Raw genomic sequence first — 27,077 nt, forward strand, 5'->3', positions numbered from 1 at the left:
TATAAAAACACTGTCAAAAACTAAAGAACACCAGTAAATATAAAATGGCAACACTCAGGTTCAAATGTAATGAACTAATTTATTTTTTTTAACACTACATCCAACTGTTTTTCACCACTCACAGATGTCACTGGAACAACTTGAATACAAAAAAATTGCCTAAGAACAATAAACTACACAGACCAGCTAATATTGCTTTAAAAATGCCCCCTGTTAAACTTAAATAATAGCCAAATCTCACTGCAGTAAATGTACTTTTATATCATTAAATACTAATTTAACAGAAATGTGACTGCGCAGTGAAAAACACGAAAATGCTGGGAGTGAAAGATTGCCCCTTTTTTGCCTTATTTTTCCTGTTCATTATACAAGTGTCCAAATTAACACCCAAAAGAAAAAAACCAATATTTTCATATTAGCTGGCCACGTAGTAGCACAAGCCAAAGCTGGGACTAAACTAAACTCTAATATGCCCTTTCCAAAGCTCCTGTGGGGGAGAGACTGGCAGACACCCCTCACCACAGGCTCTGGCCACCCTCGATGACCAGGTTATGGCCCGTCATGTAGTCTGAGGCTTCGGAGGCCAGGTAGACGACGGCAGCCTGCAGGTCGGTGGGCCGGGCCAGCCTCCCGGCGGGAATGTCGGCCAGCCAGCGCTGCACCAGCGGCCGCAGCTCCTGCGAGCGGATGAGCGGCGTGTCAACGATGCCCCTGCAGCGAGCACACGGACCAAGGGTTTAGCAATGGGTCCTGCCCAGAAGGAAAGGCAGCACCTAGAGGTGTTTGAGATGTTAATTCAGAAGGAAAACAGTGTAATAGCACAAAGGAGATGAGCACATCCAGCCTGCCGTGCCCTTGCTGAAAGTCATGGTGCGAACTTCCATGACGCTCCTTTCCCATCATCACCTTTCGCTGCTGATGGGCAGCTCAGAGGTTTCCTTTCAAGTAAACACACACAGACACAATCTTCTTAGCTAATAGCACAATCCTCTTACTTTTAGGTTGCTCATAATCACCAGTTTGGATTTTTTTTCTAGAAAAGAAGCACAGCATTGGAAGCAAAAGTGCCTTGAATTGGGTCTGTCGTGGCTCTTGGGAACTGTTGAACTTCTACCAATTTCTCATCACTCTACAACTGTCACACACCGTGTTTGTGTACAGCCCAGAGACTGAAAACAGACCAACTCCTCATTGTCAAAAAACAAGCGTAACAAAGGCCAGTGCCCTTCTGGGCACCTGACCCTTTCCACACAAAAAAAGGAGAGGCAGAAATAAGCACAACATGCTCAGTGTGATCTCCCCTAAACCAACACCTGACAAATCACACTGATTTACTTGTCTTGCCTCTTTTACACTAATGAGTGACTCCACCATTTACTAAAACTCTGGTAAGTTTGGTTTTTTTCAGGTGCCCTAAAAAATGATGCTGCAGGAAACACAATGCAGGGTGAAGATTTGGCTGGCTTTTATGACTTTAACTGCAACTGATTTGTCATACTCCTCCTTAACAACATATTTGTATTTTGTGAAATGTATAATTTTTTCAGCCCCTGAACAAATATATTTACATAACTGTGTCTAACAAGAAATTACATTTAACTTCTCAGAAATGACAATAACTAAAACCTGAACTGCCAATTCCACTTCATTAGTGTGGTAGAAATGCATTCCAAATGTTAATAAAAATTCCAACATGCTGATAAATTAGCGCTTCTAAGGAGCATGTGACACCTTGGTTAACATATTCAACCTCAATTATATTTCTCTTCAGCACCCTGTTATCTGGAACCTTTGCTGGCAATCAGAGGTGCTGTTTTTCAGCGGCCAATTTTCTAGATAATGTAGCTTATCAACACTGTGGGTAAACTTGCCAATGAAATCAGGCTGCACTGAACCACACACACGCTAATTGCATCTCTTTTTTATGCATATTTACAGACTGTCACTTCAAAGAAATCAGTGGCCCATTGAGGCAGCCAGTTAGCTGGAAGAATTGCCTCTTGCAAATGAAAATTAGCAAACAAGCTAGTGATAAATATGAAATGAACAAAGTATAAAAATACCCGTTTTGTTCTGAAACTTCATCGGCATCCCAATTTAGACTTCCAAGGAAATAATTTTTTGAGACAGACTGGATTCTGGGTATGAGATTTACCTTTTGTTTTAAATGAAGGCTGAAATCCACTATTTACTCTGTTATGAAGTGGAACTAATTCAAATTTCCCCCCAAACATTTCTGTTTGCACTAATCAGGCAGGATTTAAATATCAGCTTTATATTTTATTGTAATTGTCAATAAAGAGCAGAGCAGTTCAGAAACAGAGCGATGCAGCTCACTTAAGTTCTGGCAACATAACAAAATCAAGCACATTCCAGTATAGGACTGCGAATGGTTTATTTATTTCCTTCAAGCACAGCCCCCTGCTCTCCCTTCTTGCATTCCCAAACTCTTCAAGAACTGGTTTTCTTCAGAGAGAAACGTGCTTTGAGCAGCAGACATGAAATACATTGAACTCCTTTCCCTTACATGCCTCTCACTGCGCTTACAAAACCATCACCATCATCATCATTCTGGCTTTACACTATCCAAGAGCAGAACAAGATCCATATGACTTTCTTATTTTTTTCATTTACAGATATATTTTAACCCTGAGGGAATGCAGATTAGGGAATAAAACACACAGTCCTCCATCACAACAGATTTTGCTAAAAAGAGGACGTTTTTCAATCTGTTCAGAAAAATGATCTTTGGTCTGATCACTGCAGCCTGCGAATCACCACGCTGTGCCTCTTGCTGGACCTTTCTTTAGGTTCACTCCATGTAGCAAAAATTTAAACGTATAACCAAACTTCACTACAAATTTTTGTTATAGAAATGAGAAAAAAATATAAGGCAAAACTTAAAAGTTGCAAACACACATACTGATGGCACTATAAATATTAGGCATGTCATTGATACTACACATCTTCTGGGAAAGCTTTGGTGCCAAGTTGGGCAATTTAATGTTGTCGAACCCTTTTAGGCAGATTTTAGTTGGCTCCTAACCAGTTCCAGCAAAGACAACTGCCAATGCATTAATTCCCTACCTCATCTCGTATGCAGTGCTGAGCCTATCAGTACTTTCTGTTGCATGTCAATGTAATATCAAACTGCTGGTTCCTCAACATTAGAGATGAGCATCAATATTTCATTATTGATACCCAGGACAATTTGAGACATGAGGGTAAAAAAAAGACCGCAAAAAAAAAAAAAAAAAGAGAGGAAAAACAATTGCCTAAAACATTTCCACTTCGAGAGACACATTAGGAAAAATATCACTTACCAGATACTTAACTGGAATTGTTACGTGCACTCAATCCCCAAATGAGAGCAAAAAAAGATTCCATCTGTGTGTAACTTGATTTCTTTCAGATGAGTTATTAATTTGAATGAGTTAAGTACACTCCACTTAATCAGGAAGTGTTTAATCACAAGATCCACTTAATTGGGACATCTCCCAAGGAATTAAGATTTAAGTCCAAAGATACTTACCAGCAACGACTGCTGCTTAATGGGGATAGTAATGCTGCTTAATTGGGATGCCTTCAGGTGATGCTGGGGTGCTCCTTCTCCTGCCAGCTCTGCCTCTCCTTCCCCTTTATGGGTTGTTCCCCAAACCTGCAGTGATCCTGCCCTGCCTGCTTTCTGGGGCCACAAGCCTGGTGCTGTACTGTGTGGCTACCTTCATGCTGCCCCAGAGGAGCAGGGCAGGATGCAGGGCACACAAAACCTCTTTGCTCATCAGCCCAAACCCAAATCCCTGCAGCCCATCAGTGGGGAACGTGGTTTATCCCCCAGGGCTGCTGGCCTGGCTGCAAGTTGACCTTAATACCAACTTCCAGCTGCCCATCCCAAAGGTCATCACATTATGGCATTTCATGTCTTGCTAATCAAGAAGGCAGTAATTAGCCAAAAAAATGAAGACTGATTCAGTGTAATGGCTGCAAAAATGACGTGTTCTAATGCTGCACATGCCAAAAAACAGACACCTTCCAGAATCCCCTCTTCTATCACACCCAACACTCTTCCATGTCCTGGGACCAACAAAGAGACTAAACCCTGTGGGCAGCTGGGCATCAGCCACCAGTCAATATTCTGTAAAAGTCCCTGTCCACATCCCGGTTCCCTCTGCAGTTCAACCCCCCCATCCCTTTCAGGAAGACTCCAGGACCTTCTTCATTCTTTTGGCATCTGTTGTGCAGCAGGCTGTGAGGTGATGGCACTGGACGGTGGCACAAGGACTGAGCACAGTTTCCACGATAGCAACAGCCTAAGCCATCCGAAACACCCAGGGAATCTCTTCTCTCCCTGGGCATCAGGTTTGCCTGGCCAGCAAGAGAAGCCTGCATGTTCAATTTTATAAATGCAATAAATCATCCTAAGAACTCTGTCATAATATTTTATGCATTGCTAACTTTTATGCATTGCTCTGCATAAGTTTTATGCACTCATTAAGAAATTAAGTTGATAAAAAGTGACCAGATAGGAAGAGGGGGAAAAGGCCAAAAGGTTTGCATGGTGAAATAATGTTTAAGGCCAGACTGCAGCATTTGGAGCTTCAGACAGAGGCATGCTGAGAGTGCCTTAAAGCTTTAATGCAGCCACGAATGGGAGGGGCAAAGTACTTAAGGACACAGTTATTTTACTTATCCAGAGCTGATCTTGGGTACCATCATGCCCCATATCTACATCTGTGCTCCTCAGACTCCTTAAAATCCCATCCTGTTATGACACTGAGGCTCCTGTTGGTGTTGGGTACTCAGATCAAGTGGGTTGAAGGTGTCCCTGGTCCTCGGTGAGTCCCATCAAGAGACAGTGACACTGGTGGGGTCCACAGTTCGGGGGATGGGTCCAAATGTGCACTGAAATGCAGGTTCACATCTCACACAGACAGAAGTGCAAATGTGAATAGCTATTCACTCAGAATATTTTGCTCATGTGATGAGGGATCTGAGCTCTATGAGCTACTGCAGGCTCCTTCCTCCTGCCCAGAGCTCCCTGGGCAGCCCCACCACAAGGCGCTCAGCCAGAGCTTGGAATCTCTGTGAGGGAAGTTCTGCTGGTCTCCAGAGCAGCTCAGTCCAGGCTCCCACCTGCATTAGGGAAAACTGCTCTGTCCAGAACAGGGAACATAAAAGACAGCAAAATATTTGTTCTCCATGCGCCCTTGTTGGCTGTTTCTCCAAAAAAGCAACACATCACCCCTTCCTGTTGTAGGATTTTAAGCTCAGAGCTAGAGTTTAAGACAGGTAGAGATTATCAAAATGCAACCCTGTGTTGCTTTGAAAAGTAGAAAGAGAATCTGTCTATTTTTTCTCCATGCTCTGACAACTGTCTCCAGGAACATAACTTCTCTAGATGTGAGTGCTTGCTTCCAGCTTGTACAAAACAGTGAGTTTTGATCATTCGGTGCCTGTTTATTAAATTTATGTAAGCCCCTAAGAAACAGGTAATTCCTCCTCTAAGAGCCTTCTCATCCATAATTGCTGTGAATTTGGCAAAACCATCCCACCTCTGTTGGTGCAGATTACCCGTATGTTTTCAGATACAATTTCTGCCAGGTCCTGCTGAGCTTCCCTAATTCCCTTCATCTCCCCAGCTCCTGAAAGCCGGTGTAAATTCACTAGCACTAGTTGTGGGAACACCATTACCGTGCTGCTAGCATTGGCATGGGGAAAATCCCATTAGGAAGTAAGATGCTGTTGAAAGAATCTGTGGATCACATAGAGCGACGGCTGGAGTCACTGGTATAATTAGTAATAAATAGTCATAAGGAAGACAGCTAGCACAAGCAAGGGGAGAGCAGACCAGCAGTAAAAACAGAGGCACTTGCCATTAAGCTCTGTGATTTTTTTTTTCCCTCCACTTCGTGGATTAAAATATGTAATTTGTTTTCCCTAATTTGATGTACATTATTATCTTCGTTATTACAATTTAACTCCTGGGTTAAAATCCTGCCCTTCTTACTTACTCTGATTGACTTCAATGGTCTACAGAATTTGACCGCTTCCAACTAACGCTATCCACTTGGGTTTCTACTCAGCACTATCATGCACTGCTAATTGTTTAATAAAATGACTGGTTGGGCATGTGTGTGAGAAACAGGGAGAGACAAAGTGGATCTGGTAGGAAAACTTTTCTGTGTGAATAAGTACCCAAAACATAGAGCTTGAAGTCTCTAAAAATAAGGAAAATGTAATTTGTAATAAATATATATATATATTTACAAAACTGCACCTGGCCTCCTGTGACTGTCAGAGCTGAACAGCAGCTCAGTAACAGCAATAAAATGTAGCTTTTAAAGTGCCTATATATTTGTCTCAAGTAAAAAGGGAAAAGAAGTATTGTCTATTAAGTGTCAAAACCCTTTCTTTAACCACAGAAGGCTTGGACAGACTAAGGAAATATTTCATCTGGAAGGGAAATGCTAAAAACTACCCTTCACATTATTGGAAAACCTATTATCAAATGCTAAAACCTCTCCTTAAATCCCTGAGTATACACAGCAACAGAACAGGCTTGGTTCTAAGTATTTAAACCTTTGTTAAGGAAAAGACAACATAAAAAGGGATGCAATCCACCTGCTAATTAGAAACTTTATTTGCTGAGATAGTGTTCATTTGAGCTTTGTAGAACATTTCATTCCCTTTGTACTTTCAAAATGAGACTACATTTTACTTACGGGGAAATGCAGTTGACTTTTACTCCTCTGTCAATCCACTCGGTTCCCAATGTCTGTGTTAATTTTACGACCCCGGCTTTGGAGGCGTTGTACGCCAACTGCTTCTGTGGGTGAGGGACTACAAGGGATTCAGAAGGAGAAAATTATTTATTCGTCCCAAATTAAGATACCTTAGGCACTACACAGACAACTCCCTGCATTGAGATGAGCTATTTGCCCTTTCCCCAGGTACCAGGCAGGGAGCAGCAAGAATTCAGCCACCTACAACACAAATCCCTAAGTAGTATTTTGCCATCTAACAATTTTGTCTCAGCAGATGAGCTATTTGAAAACAGCGGTGAAAAAAAAATAAAGACACTTAAAAGTTACCTTATTTGGGCAAAGACAAAACCAATGTATTGAAGGTATATATTTAAAGATTATATAAATATAAGATATTAAAGATTATTTATTATAAAGATATATATTATAATACAATATTTGACTCCTCTGAAGAAAGATAAATAATCATATACACATATGCACATTCATATATCATATACACATATGTATGTTTATATACTTGTACACTGTAATACTAATAAAATATGCTACCATATAATTATAAAATATTATATAATTAACAATATAATCTCTATTATAGATTATGTATTCCAAGTTATGTAATATATTAATATTATTTAAAATATGATATATAATAGATAATATATGATGTGATAACTGAGTGCAACAGTAAATTGTTTGATATGACATTATATGATAAAATATGATATAAGTGCATAACAGATTTTATATAACATATTATATATAGCTTCTTGGAACAAATTATTCTCCCTAATTTTTAAATTATCCCTACTCTGAAGCAAACACATCTTATTATCTAACGGGTGTTTGTGTGCATGTGAACACAGGTGCATCCCAAAAATTCAGAACACCCACCACTTTCAAAATCTGAAGCTTTTGAAAATGTTTCAGAGATGTCACATGTCAGTCAGAGACAGAAAATGATCAGCTTGCTAATTACAATGTTCAAGCTTGTTAGTGCCGTGTGCTCGGGTGGCTCTGCCCCTCTCCAGCTCAGTGAAAGCTACTTAAGGACAAATCCCCTGTGGGTGTAAAGTGCTTTAAACCCACGGGAGTCAATCCAAGTCAGTCCAGGTGTTGGGATTTACACCCACAAAGTGTCTCTCCTTGGACTTTTCTGGCTGCCATTCGGACTTCATTAATAAACCCAGTGCAAAGCATCAATCCGTAATTAGCTCTGTATCAGCACCAAGCCTCACTGAACTGCTCACTCTGGTGGAGGGAGAGTGGGGAACATCAGGGCTAAATATCAGCAGCCACAAAGACAGGCAATTCCAGCCTGTGGGGTTGGATAATGCTGAACCCTGGAAGAAAGGGAATCACAGGGTTTGCGCAAGGTTCAGCAGCAAAACCCCAACTCCCAGCATTTTGATAAAAGCACATAAGCAGCACTGGTAGCTGGCATTAAACTGGTCTTAATAAATTAAGCTGATGCATCAGTTCTATATCACTCCCACCCATGGCATCCCAACGCACCCACTACTGATTTTATTGACTTAAAATCTTGGGTTTGAATATATCAATGTAAGGCGTGTAAAGGAGGTGATAACTGAGTTCCCCAACCTCTGAAAGAGCCAAAAGCTGTGCTATGAATTACTGAGCATGTGAACAAGGACCTTTGCCTTGTTCAGAGATGTTTGTGAATAGATTTAAAGCACACACTTGATGGGAGCAACAATTAGAGGGGTTTTTTTCTGCATGTGCTGCAGGTTTGCTCAGAATTCAGCGGTCTCTTCCTTGCTACAAAGAGCATTTCATACCATGGCCCTCCTCTGCCAGCATTTATTCTGTGCTCTTTTTTGTTCAATATGAAATGATTTGCATTTTGACCAGCAGAACTGCTTTGCCCTCAGTGTGTGCCTGTTGCCCCCTGACGCAGCACGCCATGGGGGCTCTCAGAAAGATGTGGAACGTAATTTCTTGATTAATTGCCATGCATCAGCTCCAAGTTACATACAACTTCGGTAGTTAACCTTGTAACCTCCCAAAAGCAGTTCTTTGCTAAACTTTCCAAACATGTCTGTCTGTGATAAATCATTTTAGTGATCACTTGCTAAGAGGAGACGAGTTCTGGCACTGGCTCTGCACCTACCGTGCATATGGGTGAGAACAAGTTGCTGCAAGCAACGAGAATCAGCTTCTAACTTGGGGTGGGTGATGAGACAGTTATCAAAAGTCCTTCCATGGACTTTTGTCTTTATAAGAGTATCTAAGGAAGGTAATTAGGAGGATGAACTTTTCCCCTGCTGAGACACTCAGCCCCTCTCAATAGGAAGAACTCAAGAAGAAGTTAACGGGTGCTGTGAAGCTCTGGCTCTGGATGGGATTTCTGCAGCAAAGCACCCCACGCCACTTCCTCTTCCCTTACCTAAGGCGGTCTCTTACAGAGAGAAGAGTGAGTCTGGAACCCTCCAAACTCATACAAAATGGGGCTCGTGAATAAATCTATGCCTCCAGCAGTGTCACCAAAAAATCTGCATTGCTAAGGCTTGAGGGCAGCAAGGACACTCACTCCTGTTCAGGACGGAGATGATAGAAGAAAGCAGATCAAAATTCTGCCAAGATTAGCTGCATTATGTTTTAAACAGTTCTGACTTTGGCTGGGACAGTTGGTTGTTTTCCCAGTAACTGTTACAGTGCTGTGTTTTGGATTTAGGACAGGAATAACGTTAACACATTGATGGTTTAGTTGTTGCTGAGTGGGTCTTACTTTAAACCAAGGACTTTTCAGGGCATCATGCTGCCCTGCTAGCGAGGAGGCTGGAGGCACAAGAACCTGGAAGGGGACACAGCCAGGACAGCTGACTCCAGCTGGCCAGAAGGATATTCCAAATCACATGGCATCATGCTGAAAAATAAGACTGGAGTGAGCTGGGAGACTGACTGGACATGGGTCAGTGGGTAGTGAGAAACTGCACCGTGCACCACTTGCTTTGCATGTTGTTTTATCCTTATTATTATTTGCCCTTCCTTTTCTGTCATAATAAGCTGTCTTTATCTCAACCCACAAGTTTTACCTTTTTTCCTAGATCCTCTCCTCAGTCCCGGGGGGAGGGAGGGAAGGGCTGTGGGGTGTTCACTGCTGCTGTGGTTATACCACAACAACCTGGCACTCTGCTTTGGCACCCTTGTTTGGTACATCGGGCTCCCAGCCTGACCTTGAAGCAGCCACACAATGTTAATGAGAGGTGCACACAGACAGAGCAGAGCAGACCACTTCCCACTGAAGATATTCCCTGTAAAAATTACAGCTCTGAGTTACACCTGTGTGAACCGCCGAGCCGCAGCAGCCGAGCCACCGCTGCTGGAGCGTACGCCTGGAATAATTCCAGTGGAATACCAGAATCAAAATGCACATATGCAAAATGTATGCAGCTTATCTTCAATTAATTAAAGCTGATTCTGAGCAGTGTATCTGGAAAAATCACAAACAAAAACCTCCCTATCCTGCTAAGTGTCTCCTCATTTTCCTGTATCTCTGAGGAAGGACTCAACCTACAACAACAACAAAAAAAATATCCCCTAACTATTTCTAGAAACATTTCATACTATGCCAGTTGGCCAACATACTTAAATAACCAACCAACCAACATATTTATTTAACATTCAGCAGATGGACATGATATGAACATCGTGGTTTTCAGTCGTAGTTTCATAACTACTAGATTTTTTCAATGCCAAGATTCAAACAGGTTCAGAAGGTAAACACATCTCTCCATCTCTTAACTTCTGGCCTAGCATGCACTAACTTTCACTGACATTTAAATGCATCTTGGGATGACCCTTCCAGGCTGCTCTCAGGGCTGCTTTCCAATGTTCCTTCCTGTTCTAGGACTGGTACTGCCCTCAAATGTGATCCCCAGGTGGAGCTCTGGACCTGGCCCGCCAGCCAAGGAGGTGCAGCTCCAAGCTGGGGCTGGGATGGATGCTGTGTTGGAATGGCATCACAACCCAGCTCAGCAGAGCTGTGCCAAGCCCCAATGGAAAAGTTGGAAAATACCTCTCCTTAAGCAGAGCACACCACTGCTGGGCTGCAGCAAGGCTGAGAGTTCTGTGCCAAACCAGCAGATCCCCTGTTTCTGCCAATTCCAAGAGCTTCCTAACTTTCTCCAGGATGGACCACCTCCCAGGAAATTTTGCTTTGTGACAATGATGTGGATGGTGACAGCCCAAGCATAGACCAGAGCCTGACTGCTTAGAGCAGAGCAGAAAAGCCTGAGGTATTTGAAATTTAAAGCCTCACAGTCTTTCCAGAACTACTTTTCTTTGGGGGATTTTGTAACTTTACAAAGCTGGGATGGAGGGATGGTGCCTGTGTTTAAGCATAAGTAAAACAGCTGGTAAAGACACTTCAAAAAAATATTAACAACAACATTATAAATGGATTTTTGAAGAACCATTTAAAGTTACTGTGCAATAAACTGAGTAGAATGTCATAGAATGTCAAACTGGGCACAGTAAAAATAAACATTATTCAGAAGGAAAATAAAAAGACTGCGTATTTATGTAACATTCAGCAGATGGACATGATATTAATACAGGGGTTTTCAGTTGTACTTTTATAGCTACTAGATTTTCTTGCCTAACTTGGCAACCCAAGGCACCATTTGATTTTTGGATTTGGACAATACTGCAACAGATGTCCAGACCAATAAAATAAATTCCTAAAGGGCTATGCTTAATTTGTGTAATTGATCAATTTTTGTTACATGGGCTTCAGCTCAGCAGCCTTCCAGATTAGCTCAGCAGTAGGGATTGCATTCCATATGTTACAATGGTTTATTGGTGCTTTTGATGACACTGCTGATTCAGCAGCGTTGGTGCAGGCACCTGTTGGCAATGAGAATGTTATAAAACCCATGGGTACCAGGGCAAATATTGGCACAAAATCTTTTGGGTGGCTTGTAAGCATCTTGTGGGCTCAGCTTCCCACATGCCAAGGAGCTTGCCTGGAACAGCATGGAGGGAAGCAGCACTTCTCCTGTGGTATCCATGCACTGGAGTCAGAGAATGTGACTCCACCTTTTCAATAAAAAGTAATAAGTGCTCTAAAACATTGAGGACAGATAAATGTTGAAAAATGATATCAATAAAAATTTTGTAGTACATTTCCTCTAATATGAAATGTCAGTGATTTACTCCTTCCCAATACAGGTTTAATTGATTCAAATAGCATCGGTAGTAATTAAAATATGGATTCTGAAGCACAACTGTTAGCTCTCATTACTCACCTATTAAACTTGCCATAGATGCTGTGTTAATTATCTTCCCATATCCTTGATTCAGCATAATGCGGCCTGCAGCCTGTGACAGAAATTAAAGGAAAGACCAGTGACCCTTTCTGTGATTGTGCTAATAATGACATGATAATAAATTAGTCTTCACTTTTCAGAAGAGTTGATGTGCTAACACATTTTTTTAAGCACTTGATATAAAAACTTGGTATAAAAATGGCTGATGCAGGAAAAAATTCCATTGCCATTTCACACCTCTTCACTGTTGGCAATATTTTTTCAAAATAATCACTAATGTTGGGATTTCCCCCCTCCAAGCCTTCTGGTTTTCAAATAACCACCCTTCAAAAAAATTTTGGCCATTCTTTAATGCCTGGGCTTGGGTAGCCAACAAGTACCAGCTGCTTTTGAATGTATTGACCGAAATCTGTAATTCATATAAAGCAAATCTCACCTAAACTCCACCAAAACTAGGACCAATTTTATTGTGATAATTATTAATAAAATGTTATTAGATCTTGAGATAAAGTAAATACTTAGAATGTTAATATCCTCTTGCAAAACTAACCAGTGCAGTATTTCACACTTACTTGGCAGCACAAAAATAATCCTCGTAAATTAACATTGAAAGTTTTGTCCCATTCCTCCAGGGAAGTCTCTTCACTTGCAGAGTTGAGATTGATTCCTGCATTGTTGCATGCAATGTGGACTGTGCCCCAGCGAGCCACAATTGCATCCACCATCCTTTGCACATCCTCAGGCTTGCTTACATCTGCTGCCAGGGCAAGGCTTTTAATGCCTGCATTGAAACGAGAGTGATGGAGTCAGTACAGGAATTCACAGGGAAAGAAAAAATTCTATTTTATGATTATTTTTTTAATTCATATATATATAGAGAGAGATTTTTTACATGGCTGTATTTTAAACATATAAATATATTTTATATGTATATTCCACCTTAATTCATTGCTCCACAAGCAGTAGCAAAACGTGTGTTTGTTGCTGCAGTACCATTATAAAGTTGCTGACTGGTGCGAGGTTTGCTTGCTGGAGCCCAAGCTGGAGCCCAGGTGTGGGAGCTAAGGCTGCCACTCCGGCAGGACGAAGCTTGGAACACTGCACCATCTTCTGTCCAAACCCTCAACTGCAGCTCCCCCAGCCACCGCCAGCTCTACAGATGCTTTTCCTACGCCAGGTCCCCCCCAAGATGCTACAGAAACCAAATTAATTTATCCCAAAATGCTCTCTGGATGGATTACAGCGCCCAGAGAGCTGGGAGGCTGACAAAACCAAACCAGTTTTAGGTGGGAGTTAAGTGGTAATACCTGCAGCTGCACAGGTATGGTACTCACAGTGCCTTATTAATTGCTAATCACACTGCCAGAATAATGCAAACATTTGGAAGTGAAGAGATTTACAAAATTTGAAACATGCAGAAGTTTTGCTTTTTTCCTAAAATTATCCAGCCAGTGGCTTCTGCAGCAGTTCTGATCCGTAAATAACTTCATTTAATTTATTATGAAAATCAGCTTTAAATACCCTTATTATTATACAACTTAAGAAGCCTGCTGAGGCACCCAATGCCACTGGGATTATGCCCATCCTGAAAGCCAAACAAGGCTGCACCAATAAAGGCTGTGGTGAAATGGGTCTTAAGGAAGGAAGGAGGGAGGCAGCCACTGGGGTTGGATCATGGATCAGCAGACTGGGTAGGAAGTTGCAGCTGTTAAAGCAAGATTTTTTTACTTCTGTATAAATGACAAATTTGTTCCACACTGGTCCCTCTTTCAGATCATTCTGATAAAACATTTTAAAAAAGGGATAAGCCTATTCTAGGAGGAGACTCTCCCAAAATGAAGCTGAGATGGAGGCTTCCAGGAAAGCAAGACAAAGCAGGAATTGCCCAGTGGTGTGTGAAGAAAATGGCAGGAAAGAGGCTTTTGCATGGAAAAGCTCCTCCTCATCTGCAGTGCCTTCAGGAGCCTGTCAGAGTGCACAGCCCGAGGTGATGCTGCTTTGGGGTGCCAGGGCGTGGGAGCTCCTGTCCCCTTCAGCGATGACACTGTTCTCTTGATTTCCATGGCAGAGAAAAAATACAGACAACTAAAAAATGGATGCACGCTCTGCCACAAAACAAGATCTCTTCTTTTATTGCAGGTTTTATGCTAAATATGCTGAAAGAATAAAAATAGCCAGACGGCCCCTGTTGGTCCTCCTAATTGTTATCAAGACATGTAACGCACAGGGAGTTGCTGCAGTCTTTCAATTTACAGACAAAATGGGTGCAAGCCTGTTACTAATGGTAACAGAAAGACTCTTCACCTGCCCTCCAACTCTCACCCCATTTAGAGCTTCATCTTATAGGTCAGTTCATAAAAACAAGACAAAAGGTGCCACGTGTGAGTGTCTAGCGAAGAAGCAGTGAAGCCATGCTCACTTCAAACCAGAGTCCCACACTCGGCCTTAATCAATTCAGCTGATATCCCTGCACTCTGACAGGGGGGAGGAAACCACTTTCTGTGTCTTCACAGTCCCCACAACCCACCTGTTAAAAATAATAAATAAAACAAACTGTGGAAAAATAGCTTCAAATCTACAGACAAGACCAGAGGCAAGACACCCAGCACAGGACGGCTCTGCTGGGTGCATGATGGGGCCAGTGCATCTCCACAGCACTCAGTTGGGTTTTGTGGGGCTTGTGGAGGCAGGTTTGTGACGAGAGGGGCAGGAGAGTAGCCCAGGGGCTCTGTGCTGGAGGGAATCACTGTGCCAGATCCTCCTGAGGTGTCCTTCTGCAGGGACACACACGTCCCCCTGCCACAGGCTTCATCTCTGGTCTCTCGGTATAAATGGAAGTAACACGTTGCATATAGGCAAGGAGATCAGGAGTGACATTGCACAAGGCATTTGCATAGTTTACAGTGAAAATGCACATTTTAAAAATCCCATCAGACTAATTCTTCCCTTAGGGTAGAGGCAGTGATTCCCCCTGAAGACAGAGGTGTGTGTAGTGGAAGGTAACCCTTAGGATTTTTTGGTTATGTTTCATCATTTTTGGTTCTTCTGTCAGGATCCATTAGCAACTGTTGAAAAAGGTATTCACACAGGATCTAAAAACAAAGACCCCTGTAGCCAAGGGATGTACACCCGAGCTGTCTAACAAAGCTAAAACTGAGATCACAGGCGTTCTGATGTTTAAAACTTGTCATGAAATGATGGCACCATCCCAAAAGGCAGGAAAGGGCTCCTTGGTATAAGAAGCAGAGTGGCTCTAAGCAAGCTAAGCAAAATGTTTTGAAAAAGTATCAGTATGGGAATGACTTGGGGCACTGAGCTTCCAACTTTGAGTTAGAGATCTACAGCCATAGAGGAAATATTACAGCCTCTTTGTCCTTATTACAGCAGGAAAAATACGTATTAATGTTATGATTGCTTCAATTTACTCAAGTGAATATTTTGAGAGTAAAGCTAGCTGAACCTTTTTGTCAAAATTTATTTCCAACAGAGCATGATACTTCTTTGAAGCCAAAATGTTTCGTGGAAACATTGATTTCAACAAAAAGTTTTCAAGGGAAAGCTTCTGAGGTCCAGGCTAGACTCTCTAGTTACCTCTGGAGAGAAAGAGATTGAAAACCTGACCTTTTAGATCCTTTCCGAAAACGGGCATTTGGATATAATTCCCTTTCACAAAAGCTTTACAAAGTTTGGGGGTTGTTCCAACAGGGAACGACAATAAATTTGAAACCTCAAAACCCATCATGAGATGGAAGAGATGTGCCCTGACCAGCTGCACTGGTCAAATTGATAGATAATATTTGACCTCAAAGGATAAAGATGTGTAAAGAGTGAGAAGTGAGATTTTCTTTACTTTAGACTGCAATAATATTTGCTATGCCTCATGACCTCTCCAACTGCATTTTGGAACAATCCCCCACCTCCTCCAGGCTGGCAGCCCACAGCTGAAGGAGCAGAGATGTAGGGCAGCCATTGAAAGGTGGATGATCAAACACCTACTGAAAATGCCCTGGAGATGTGCTAAGTTTGTTTCCCAATAGGCTGTTAGCATCCAAAGTCTCATGGCTCTATCAAGTAGCCTACTTCTATCCAAATAGCTCTGCTTGATATGCAGGATGTTTCAGGGAAAAAATGTCCAAAAGGCGAGTTAAGGTGATGGGCACAGCTACTTTGTGCCAAAACCATATGGCTCCGGTGCATGAGAGAGAAAAGCTTCAGGGAAAGAGTGACTGGATGACCCAAGAATTTGTAATAGGAACTGGACTCTTCCTTCTCGGTCGTTATTTGGGATCAGAGCTTTAACCGTTGCACTGACACTCGAAGTGTCTCCTGCTTGCTGGAGCTGGGATAGTGGAGACAGGGATGTTTTGTTTCAAATGTTCTCTGGAGAGGCTCAGGACAGGATTCAAACCAGAATGACACCATTCCTTGTCCCTTCCTGAGACTGGGTGAGATAAATACATCTGCAGGGGCTGGTTTTGCTGGAGAGTATATGGTTTCTATGGCCCAATCCCTTGCAGAAGTCAGAGTGGAAACAAATACTGGTGACTTTATCCAGATGGCAAAGTGAAAATTTCCTACGTAAATGTCCATCTTTAGAGAGAATGAAGTACTAAACTTTGAAGAAGGCTCAGGAGCAATCTCACAGAAGGAATTATAAAATGAGTAATACATCCTTTCTTTTATCATTAAAATTATATTTCCAGTTTTCTTTTTCCCCTTTACAATTGCAGTTTAGCACGGCTCGAGGGGGAAATTCAATTTTATGTTACATTTTCTGGTTTTACTGCTAAAACAGGAGTGGCTTGTAGAGGATTTTACCTCTTATTTGGGATTTTAGTTATTATTTCTATTAGTTATTTTGTTCCTATATCTGACCTTGTATACATGTTTGAAAGAGGACTTGAAAAATGACTTTTCTTCAGTTTAAAGGGCACAATGGGACATCCAGACTGGCACTACAACTACCTTGTTTTGGTGTTTTGGCTCATGACACAGACATTAGGTCTGGAAGAATGGGTAGGTGAGTTTGTAGGCCATATTCACCCATAGTGAAGCCTGAGGTGCTGCACGATTTACTTTGAGCAGCACCATCTCTGTTCAGTGCTGGTTACACAGATCTCACTTGTACAAGGTGACCCTTCTCTGTTCCTGTCAGCCATGGCTCACCACTTTGGGCACTTTTGGAGAGGAATTTTGTTTGGATCACTTTGCCTCTCTAATAGAGTTTATATTGATAAATAGCTCTCTCAGATAGTGTGGTATGAATGACTGCTGGGACAACACCAACAGGGCAGGAGAAGCTTTGTGCCCATGGCATGAAAATCCTCTGCTCCTCCTCAGTTCCCTACCAGGGCTTGATAAGAGGAGATTGCACGGCAGAGTAGGGTCAGGTTTGAAGAAGGAAAGCCACCCATTACAGTGCCCATCACACTCAGTGCTTACCTTTGAGGCTGAGCTCACACACCACCGCTTCTGCCTTGGCAAGGACCAGATCCACGACAGCTACTTTAGCTCCAGCTTCCCCCAGTGCATGAGCAAAGGCTCTCCCAATTCCCTGCCCTCCTCCTGTGACATAGGCAACCCTGCCGTCCAAACGCAGCCGCTCCAGGATGCGACGCCGGTTGCAGCCCCAGAAGACGTCATCTCTCACCACTTCTTTCTGAAACAAGAACATAAATGCCTTGCACAGCAAAGGGCAGAGCTCACCGACCGCTCTGAAGGACTCTGCTGGTGAGAACAAGGTGGGAGCATGAACAGGGATCCATGTCTTCTTGGCCCATTAATTAATATAAAAACTATCACTAATTCAAGCCAAAAAGCCCCCTTATCCATACAGATATTAACCTCAGGTATAGCACTAAGGTGCCAGGCAATGGAGCAGAAGGGCTGTGCTTTGGGGAGATGCTCCAAACACTCCGCTTTCAGGAGAGTAGGGTATGGCATTTCCTTGCCTGGCTCCCCATGGGAGATGGATTGGGAACAAAGTCTTAAAAGCTGACTGGTTAAGTCTTCCCGTTATTTCATCCTCAGGGCCCAATCTTGCCCTTAGGCTCAGCTAAGAGACTAAGAACAAGGTTCCAAAGGCAGGATTTGGGTCAAGCATAGTGCAATAAAAATATCTTCACAAGGCTGGTGCACAAATAAAGATACCAGCCAATAACTTAAACCAAGCTGTCATCTGATCAGCTGCCATACATCATTTCCCCCTGACTGGAATCGAAATGCAAAATACAAGATGTTTAAAATACTGAGTTTGAAATGCCAGGAACTACCAGTGGGTGTAGCTTGGGGAGTGCTCAGAAACCGCAAAACAACGGGGTTGTTTGGTTCTGGGTTTACTGAGTTAGGCCATTATGATTCCAGATGGGAATTTCATTACAGCTGGATGACGCCCACGACAGAAAACAGAGAAAGATACAAGCACCGTTTTTTCCTTAGGACAAGCAAAATGTAAGGCCATGAAAATATCCAGCTCAGAGAGCACAGGAGGGCATCCTGTGCTGCCTTTGGGAAAAAAAATAACTACTTCGGAAATATTGTATTGGTTCATTACAGCTGGTCCTCAGCTCCATCTTCCCACACTCCTCTGCATGGGAAGGATGGGAGAGCACCAGGCACTGACACCTGGTGAGCAGCATACCAGTGACTCCAGAGATTCATCACAGGACCAGCTGATCTGGAAGACTTTGAAAGGAATCAGGATTTAACAGCTTTAGTGTAACTCTGGACTAGTAAGGCTAAAAGGTGGCAAGCCCTAAGCTGCTAAGTCCATGATCACAGCAGGAAATGTTTGGGTTCTTGCCACCAAACCCCTGAAAATTATTTTGTCCTTGTCCTTGGCAGGACAAAATTTTCCCAGAAATGCTCATAGAGAGGAAATACCCACCTTGGATTCAATCACTGCATCTGGAGGCACAGGGCTCCTTCGAATGAGGCTCAGTCCACTCTGCACAGGTAAAATCACCTGCAAATATAACACAGTTCTCAACTGCTTTGTACCTGGCTTTCTGTCACCCAAATTCCAGTGATGTGAAGGATAGTTCTCAGGCCACAGTAGCTTTTCCCCTACTCCTATTCTTTAGCTGAAGTTCCCTCCAACACAAACATGTCAGGCATTTGTATTTGCTCACATTCCTCTTCCAAACTCATTGCTTACACAAATGCCAGGGGGAAAATTGCAATCTTGTCTCTCCAGTTTCTAAAATCACAACATATTGTTTGTGCATCCTATTACTTCTTTTATTTCTCTTCTGCTGGAGTAGGATTTTGCTGACTCCTGTTGTGCTGGTGATGCCCTACAGCCCCCAGAGCCTTTAAAGCAGAGTGGTGATTCTTTAGTTCTGCTGTAGAGCTGATTATTCACTCTTAAGTGCTCTCCTTTTATCTTGCCTTTAACACTCCATAAGATGTAGACAGAGTAGGGACCACTCCTGAATATAGAAACTCATACCTGGAGCTCAAGTGAGGTGAATTATAATAAAATCTGAGTTCATTTTAGGTCCTTTGGATAATGGCACTGACAAAAGAAACATTTTGAAGAGTACTTTGCAAAATCCATAGATACAGCGCCATGGGCACCTTAACCAATGGCATTGCACTAACCTGCTCAACACGAGGATCTGAATTAATCACTGAATTTAATTTTCTGACAGCTAGTACATTTTCATCTGATACGTTCTCCAGGTAGACTTGTCCTTTCATGAGTGTATTCTCTACACAGATCACTGCATCCATGCTCAGCAAGTGGTTATCCATGACAAAGCTGTAGTACTGAACAGCATTCCTTTGATCAGCATCAATAAAGACTATATCAAAGTGCTCATCCTCAGCATGTAATGCCTGGGGAAAAAAATGGTGTTGGAGAAAACACTAATTATTTACCTGAAAGTTTAACATGTTGCCATTAATTTGTCCTTTATATAAACCCCAAACCAGAGGGAAACTTGTTCAAGCTAGACTTGCTTGTTCTGGGAGTTTTCCATGCTTTGCAAACAATTCTTCAGCAATGAATCTCTGAACTTCTCAAGGAAAATGAGGATATAAAAGAGGATGGCTAATCCCAGCTTGTGGTGTTGAGAGTCACAGCAGAAACATCTGCATACCTTGAGTCAAAGCAAATTGATCCATCAGGGTAAGACTGGCATCAAACCCTGCCACTGAGGTGCTGCAATAAGTTCTCTCTTCTCAAAAGAGAAACTATCAACAAATAGAAGAGTGGCAATTATATCAGTCTGGGGAAAAAAGAGGCATAAGGCAGATCTGGGAATTGCAAACTAGTGTGTCCCACTTCAGTAGCAGGAAAAGGGTTGAAATCCCAATTAATAATAGAATTATAAAGCACATGAAAGAACAGGTCATGATAGAGATAAAGCAGCACAGCCCCTGTGAAGGAAAATGATGTTTCTTTAATCTAAAAAAATGCTTTGGATGGCTCAGCAACAGAGAGGATAAAAGAGAACTAGCTGCTATCATCTAATTGGATTTTCAGAAATGTGGCACACCTTCCCTCCAAGCAGGCTGCTGATGATAATGTATAAAAGTGTTGATGGATGACCAGATGGGAGCCTTTACAGCCTTCTCCTGTGGCAGTTAATGCACTCGCTGCCCAAGAGGCTGCTATGGAATATTTCAGATTCCATCTGGGACTATTTAACTGCATCTGTGTGCATTGCAATGAAACAACAGCTCATCCACCTATCTCAGCGAGCAGAAATGCTTTCAAGTCTTTGCATTTCAAGGGAAACGAGAAGCAGTTCTGTTTTCTACCACAACTTTTAACTGTACTTCTTGCGTCCAGATTTTCCTTTTGTGTTTGAAGATATTGTGCACAACAAGTGATGAGCCATCCCTTGGGATGTACCAGCAAAAGCATCAACAATGGCAACAGAATGTGAAAAACTAATTTGGTTTTGGGAGTAAGGTTAATGGCTCCCAAAGAGAGATTTCAGGAGCCTTTCTGAGGCAGGGACTGTGTGGATCAGACAAGGAAATGGAGGAAAGCAGATCATTGAAGCTCTGCACTCCTCTGTTGTGCAAACTGGTGCCATTGTGAGCTTGTTACTGGTGAGGGAATTCAGCTTGGATAGTCATATTTAACTGCAGATGCTTGATAGCGCAGAAGCTCTGCCAAAAGCATTCATGAGTCCACATTTAGGACGCTTTTTGATACTACACTATAATGAAAGAAGACCTTAAGGCCAAATATATGCTGGTTTATAATAAATGTAGAAGAAACTGGGACATCTGGATTCCTGGAATTCATCTTTTCATTGCATGGCCAATAAGAAAACCTTGCCCTGGTTTCCTCTTGAGCCACATTGGTTGAAAGCAGCAGGAACATTTCTGCTACTGTGGAAGAGTATCTTATGTCATGTTGCACCTCAGTCGGTCTCTCCAATGTAGATACTTCAGGAAGGGTCAGAAGATGAAAGCTGGGCAGAGGAGCCCATCAAGAAGAGAGATTAGAGGTCTTATTCCCCAGGGAGAAGAGCCAAAGCCAAATTCAAGTAATTATCATGACTTATCACTACTTTCTGACTTGTAACCTTCCTGGGTGGAGGAGGTGGGGGGCAGACATCCAGAAACAGATGTGGCCATCGCTGAACATATGCTCCTCCTGCTCCGTGGGATGGCTCCCTAATGAAAAAGAATCTCACTTTTATGCATTAACTTCATTAGGTCCATATGGAGTTGTGCAGCTCTCTGGATATTAGCTGGATTTCTCATTTCAGCCCTCTTTCTGTACCGCCTACCTGCTGACAGCTTATCTCTTTCTTATCTGTCTTCTGACACAGATAAACCACCTTTCAACATCCCAGCATCCATCCCAGGAGGGTGCCTGGGTTGGATGTGTAACTAGTGCACACCTGGCTTGCCCTTGCACTGCCAGGCCATGGTTTCTAAGGCATTTCTCTTCTGCCACTTCACTGAGTCCTGAATGGCCAACCAGGAAGGTCACTTGGGCACCTTTCCTGTGTTCCAGATACCCAGTGCCTGACACAGGTAAGGAATAGCCTGAGTTTGTACTGGGACCTGCCATCATTTAAGCTTCTTGTTCCCTCAGCTTCCTAATTGCTGCTGGGTTTTCCATATTTAGCTAGAAACAGCTCCAGGGCTATAAGAGGAATCCACGAAATTCCTTGAACCAGCCTTGCCTCTAGAGCAGCCTCTACACAGCAGGATAACAGCCACACGGAGAGGAAACTTCCCTGTTTCCTGGAGCCCCTTGGCTAGCAAAACACAGGTCACCCAGACAGGTGGTCCCCATGGCCAGGGCACCACACGGGAGAGGGTTCCCTCACTGCCAGCACCCGCTGCTGAACCAAGACAGCCAGAAAGGGAAAAATCTGCTCTAACTGCAGAGCCAAGCACTGGAAAGATGGGTGCAGAGGACAATTCCAAGCTGTCCAGCATGGATGAGGAGATTTAAAATGAGGGACTGACCTCCCTGGCCCTCCCAGCACAGACTGGGCCAGGCCCTGCCTGGGACCTCACAGCACTGTGGAGATGCCATTGTCCTTTGCTTGGAGAGGCAAACCCCAAGTGCCTCCAACTGTGAGGAAAGCTGAGATCCAGAAGGAAATAATCTGCCTGCAAAATATCCTGCTGAAACTAATTTCCTGAGTGTTTACAGTGCAATCCCTGCTCCTTGCTAAAGAGTCATCATAGATGGTAACATATGGCAATAAGAGTTTTAATTCAGAGCAAACTTGGCTAAAATTAATGCTTTTTCTTACAGTGAGTCATTAACTTCCTTTTGGATTAAAAAAAAAAGAAGTGTAACACTGCATTCCACTGAGGAGATGTACCAAAAGTGACCATGAGAAAGGGCACAGCAAGAGATCAGGGAGAGGACATCCCGAATAAAAACATGAATGAATCTTCTGTCAAAGCTCAGAGAAAACCTGATTGGAGTCCTAATCAGAGACAACACTCTCATAAGGCACATACAAACTCAATCAGAAAAAAAATGACTGCCCAGTTCCTTTGATATGTATCATACAGTCACCATATTTGTAATAAAGATGTACTCAAAACTTATTACCTTTCCTGTGCCTTGTTCTTGACCTAAATGTAATAGCAATCCATCCTTGGGGTGCACAGAATACATGAAAAAGTACAGTCTCCTTTTAAAACACCATTAGAATATTTTACTGTGTGTAGACATACACTCTTGTTACTCCTAAATGCTATTCTATTGAGTACAGTTTATATTCACCGGCAAAGCGAAATCTCTAGGGAAGCCAGAGAGGGAATGCAATTTCTAGTAATAACAGCTCACAACAGTGAATACTATCCACTTATCCCCACAATTTCCAGCTATTTTGGACTCCTTTCTGAATTAACCTTTCATATCAAAAGGAGCAATTCTAGAGCACACTAGAGACTCCGACACAATTTCATGCATAATTTATTCACTCAGTTCAACATTAAATGCAGAGTCCTTGACTTTGTCAAGGTGGATTCTGTTGGCAGACTTCACAAGCAGCAAAACAGGAGAAATGAGATCTGCAGCTCAACCTCTTCACCTATTCTGTCTGCTAAAAGGAGGGAAAAAAGAAGAAAGCAAACCCTGACATGCTTCCACAATGCCCTACAATCAACAGAATCGGCTGCAAACACCGTGTTATTTTTTGTGTTGCATTTTCAATTTTAAAATAGAAGGATCAAAATAATGGATGGGAATAATTTCCTGATAGTTTGCATTCCCTCCAGACTCAATCCTGCATCCATTGTTCATCAAAAGCCCACTGGGAATTGAAGGAAGCTCTTTGTGCAAGATCAGGCTCTTGCTGGCAGCAGATCCACAGCAAGGCACATTATCCAGGCATGGCTCAACAGAGCTTAGACTTAAGGGAAGATTTGTTGGGAAATGTTTTTAAACGATGGCCCAGGACATGTTGAATAGATAGCTAATTCCCACTGAAGACACCTGTACCTGAGAAGAACCCAAAGAAAGGCTTCGCCTCAGCCCACATTTCAAAATGTTAGGTAAAATTCCTGAGGCCCTTGGGCACAGAGCGTGCTGTGGTGCATGTGGGCTCTGTGCTCTGGTGGGGACCTCCCCCAGCTTGACAGTGTCTGTCCCTCTTGTGGGGGGAAGGTGGGAGTTTATCATCATGCCCTCAGATACCAAATGAACCCTACTGTGTATTTGAGCTCTCTGGCTCCTGTCAGACACTTAGCATCCCTTGGCAGGTCAAAATCCCAGATGTTTTGCGCTGGCTGTGATCTGGGACAGGAGGGAAGGAAACAGGCCAACCCCACCAGTGCTGTGTGATAACACAAGGGAGCATCCAGAGACGTCAGAGAGCCTGGTCAAGGTGCTGCCATGGACTGGTGTGCTGCCTTTGCACTGCCCTCCACTCACTCTCAGCCCTGATGAGCTGTGGATTTAGGAGGAAGAGCCAAAGCCACAGGGGTGACATAATGGCCCCACTGTCTGAGGTGCGCTGGCACCAATGTGTTGCGTCCTTGTGGTAAAGCTGCAAGATCTGGCAGCTTCCTTGTAAAGGGCAGCAGCCAAAGATGTGGGGGCAGCACTGGACACATCCTGCAGTGCCTGGATGACATCCCAGGGGCTGGGATGCAACTCCTGAGTAGACTGGTTTTACACCAGAAGGGAGAGATCATACACCTTCTGACAGCTGGGACATGCTGAATCACAGCTTCATGCAGCAGAAGAGGAATTCCCTGACAGGTAGTTAATCTATGGATCATAGGACATTTTCTTGCTTCGAAAGGGCCAGGGCAGTGAGGCAAATCCTACTTCCAGGAGTTGTATCACTGCAAAAACTTGAGGAGCAGCAGATAAGCAGAAATCCTGCCCTGTTGCACTCAGCTTAGAAGCAGAATTCAGCCACCATCACCAAGCAAGGAAACTGCATCAGACAAAGACCAATTGGTGGGTGACCATCTCCGCCCTCTAATATCTCCAAAGGGACAAGAATAACACCTAAGGATGTAGACACTGTAGGCAACAAGGAAGATCCTTGCCAGAGCTTGTTCCAGCTCTTCTAAACCTCACTGTGCTCTTTAACAAGTGTTAAGACTGCTCTGCTCGAGACCAGCCTCCCCACAGACCGCGGGGGACAGAAATGTTCTCCACTTCCTCTGTGAAGCTGAGCTGTGAGAGCCCTGCTGTGCCATCCCTCACCCATCTCCTGCCTCTGACTGCCTTGTCCTCCTGCCTCTCTTTGGGCAGTAAAGGAAGTCTGCTTAGTCTCCAACCTACACTGGTCATCTGGGAAGGAAAAGGCAGCACGCTGTCCACAGCCTGAGCCTCTTCCACACACCCAGGCATCCCATGCAGCTGCCACACTCCAGCTGGGCAAGCCTCAAGGAGCCCAAAATGCAAAGCCACCAGAGAGGCCACGGAATTCATTGCTTCAGCATTTACAGCCATTGTGGATTAAACCTGTAGGACAATCCTGATTGTCCTGATACCAATGACAAAACATCTGCCACACTGAATAGCAAAAGTTCAGAGCCCAGTGCAGAAATCATGCACAGAGAGGTGTCCCCATGCTGGGATCTCTCCTGCCAAACACGAGCATCTCTGTTCCCAACAGCTCCAAGAGGTATTTGAAGTTCTGAGCACCTGCAGAACTGGGGTCAGGATGTGCCTTCATGTTGCAATTGGAGGATATAAAATCAATTGCAACATTCTGTTTTAAGGATTTAATTTTCATGTCTTTGCTCCCTTCTTTAATCTCTACACAGCATGTACTCTGCCTGCCTCTAGATATTTTAATTCAGTCACAGTAAGTCAGTTGCACAGAATGGGCACTAGAGAGCAACAGCAATTCAATTAATTTCACACTCACTGCGGGGAGCTGGGATTTTAAATGCTGCACATTGCAGGTGATCTGTAACATTTCGTTTATTCATATACTTGCAAAGCTCTTTGTTTCTTTCTTATCAAACTTGGAGGTCATGAAAACCAGAGGTCAGAAAGCTCCTGGCCATTTCATTTTAGAAATAAATATGGTACCTGCTAATGCAAATAAAGTTACAATTGAGCTCACACTGACACATCCAGATTGAAAATGAAATCAGATCAAATTGATTTGTATTAATAATAGAAAGGCTTTTAAATGAACCTGCTATGGGCACCACCTGTCTCATGCTGGACCAGCAGCAATGTCCTGGAGATCCATAAACTGGAATTAAATGTGAACTGCTGGCAATCATAAGATTTCTCTTTCTTGGGACAAAGGCACCAGTCAGAATGAAACAAGTACAGCTAAGGCATTATTTGTCTGAGGCTTATCACATTGCTCTGGAAGTGAGAAAGCAGGGTCTAATTCCTCTAAGAGTTTGCAGTGGGGAAAAATAGTAAGAGGTTTTGGTAGAATTACAAACTTCTCCAGGACTTTCCCAGTTCTTGTGAACATTGGGAGCAAGCTGTCCTTCTCAAAAGCTGGCTCAGCAGGGTACAGATACACTCTTCCTGTTTGTTATACTTGGAATTAGGGATCTGCAGCAAAGCCAACCCATGTTGAGTTAAACTGCCATTGAAGCCTATCGACCTACACTGAGAGCCTGTGATCCCTCTGATCAAAAAGCTGCAGGATTTTAGTTAAAAGGGAGAAAAACTCTCTTGTGTGACAGAGCTGCCCCATCATACATCGGAAATAAGAAATAACCTCAGTGTAAGAGTGTGTTCACACATTTGCAAGCACACCAGGGCCACCATCCAGCATCTTGTGGGCAGGAAATAGGACCTGTCTGAAATCCTTTAATGTGCTCTGCACAAGAGATCCCAAACTCCCCTTCCAGCTGACTTTACCTCCAAGGTGTCTGCCACTGGTCCCACTCGCATGCTTATCTTTTTGCCATCTGAGGAATAATCAAATGCTTCCTGGCTGTTCACTCCGAGATACGGCGCTTCTGCACAGGCAAAGATTTTGCCATTGTCTGGCAATTCTTCTGCAATTGCAAGGATACTGTAACCTTTAAGCTTGCCAATTAATAAAATCTTACTGGCTCTGGTCATATGAACAAACATCCTAAAAAT

The 27,077-nt window shown here is 43.1% G+C and overlaps 1 protein-coding gene across 1 annotated transcript; it reads right to left on the reverse strand.

Moving 5' to 3' along the window:
• Positions 1-103: 103 nt before the first annotated feature.
• LOC121657885 (D-threitol dehydrogenase-like) lies at positions 104-27,077 on the reverse strand. The gene is made up of 8 exons (XM_042014074.1): positions 26,850-27,077; positions 19,661-19,897; positions 18,945-19,022; positions 17,501-17,717; positions 12,631-12,839; positions 12,038-12,110; positions 6,723-6,840; positions 104-711 (listed from the first exon to the last, which is right to left on the reverse strand). Exons 1-8 carry the CDS (start codon positions 27,066-27,068, stop codon positions 516-518), a joined length of 1,347 nt encoding a protein of 448 aa, XP_041870008.1. The 5' UTR covers positions 27,069-27,077; the 3' UTR covers positions 104-515.

This window comes from Corvus kubaryi, unplaced genomic scaffold (assembly GCF_017639235.1).
Source record: "Corvus kubaryi isolate FWS band 111438036 unplaced genomic scaffold, C.kubaryi_AGA036_p1.0 136, whole genome shotgun sequence".
Taxonomy (NCBI): Eukaryota; Metazoa; Chordata; class Aves; order Passeriformes; family Corvidae; genus Corvus; species Corvus kubaryi.

Coding starts and splice junctions, on each gene's coding strand:
- LOC121657885 (XM_042014074.1), bottom strand. CDS start 27,068: ATGTTTGTTCATATGACCAGAGCCAGTAAGATTTTATTAATTGGCAAG. Junction 19,023..19,660: donor CAGATCCTCGTGTTGAGCAG/GTTAGTGCAATG, acceptor TTATATTTGCAG/GTGATTTTACCTGTGCAGAG. Junction 712..6,722: donor AAAGTCAACTGCATTTCCCC/GTAAGTAAAATG, acceptor TGCTCGCTGCAG/GGGCATCGTTGACACGCCGC.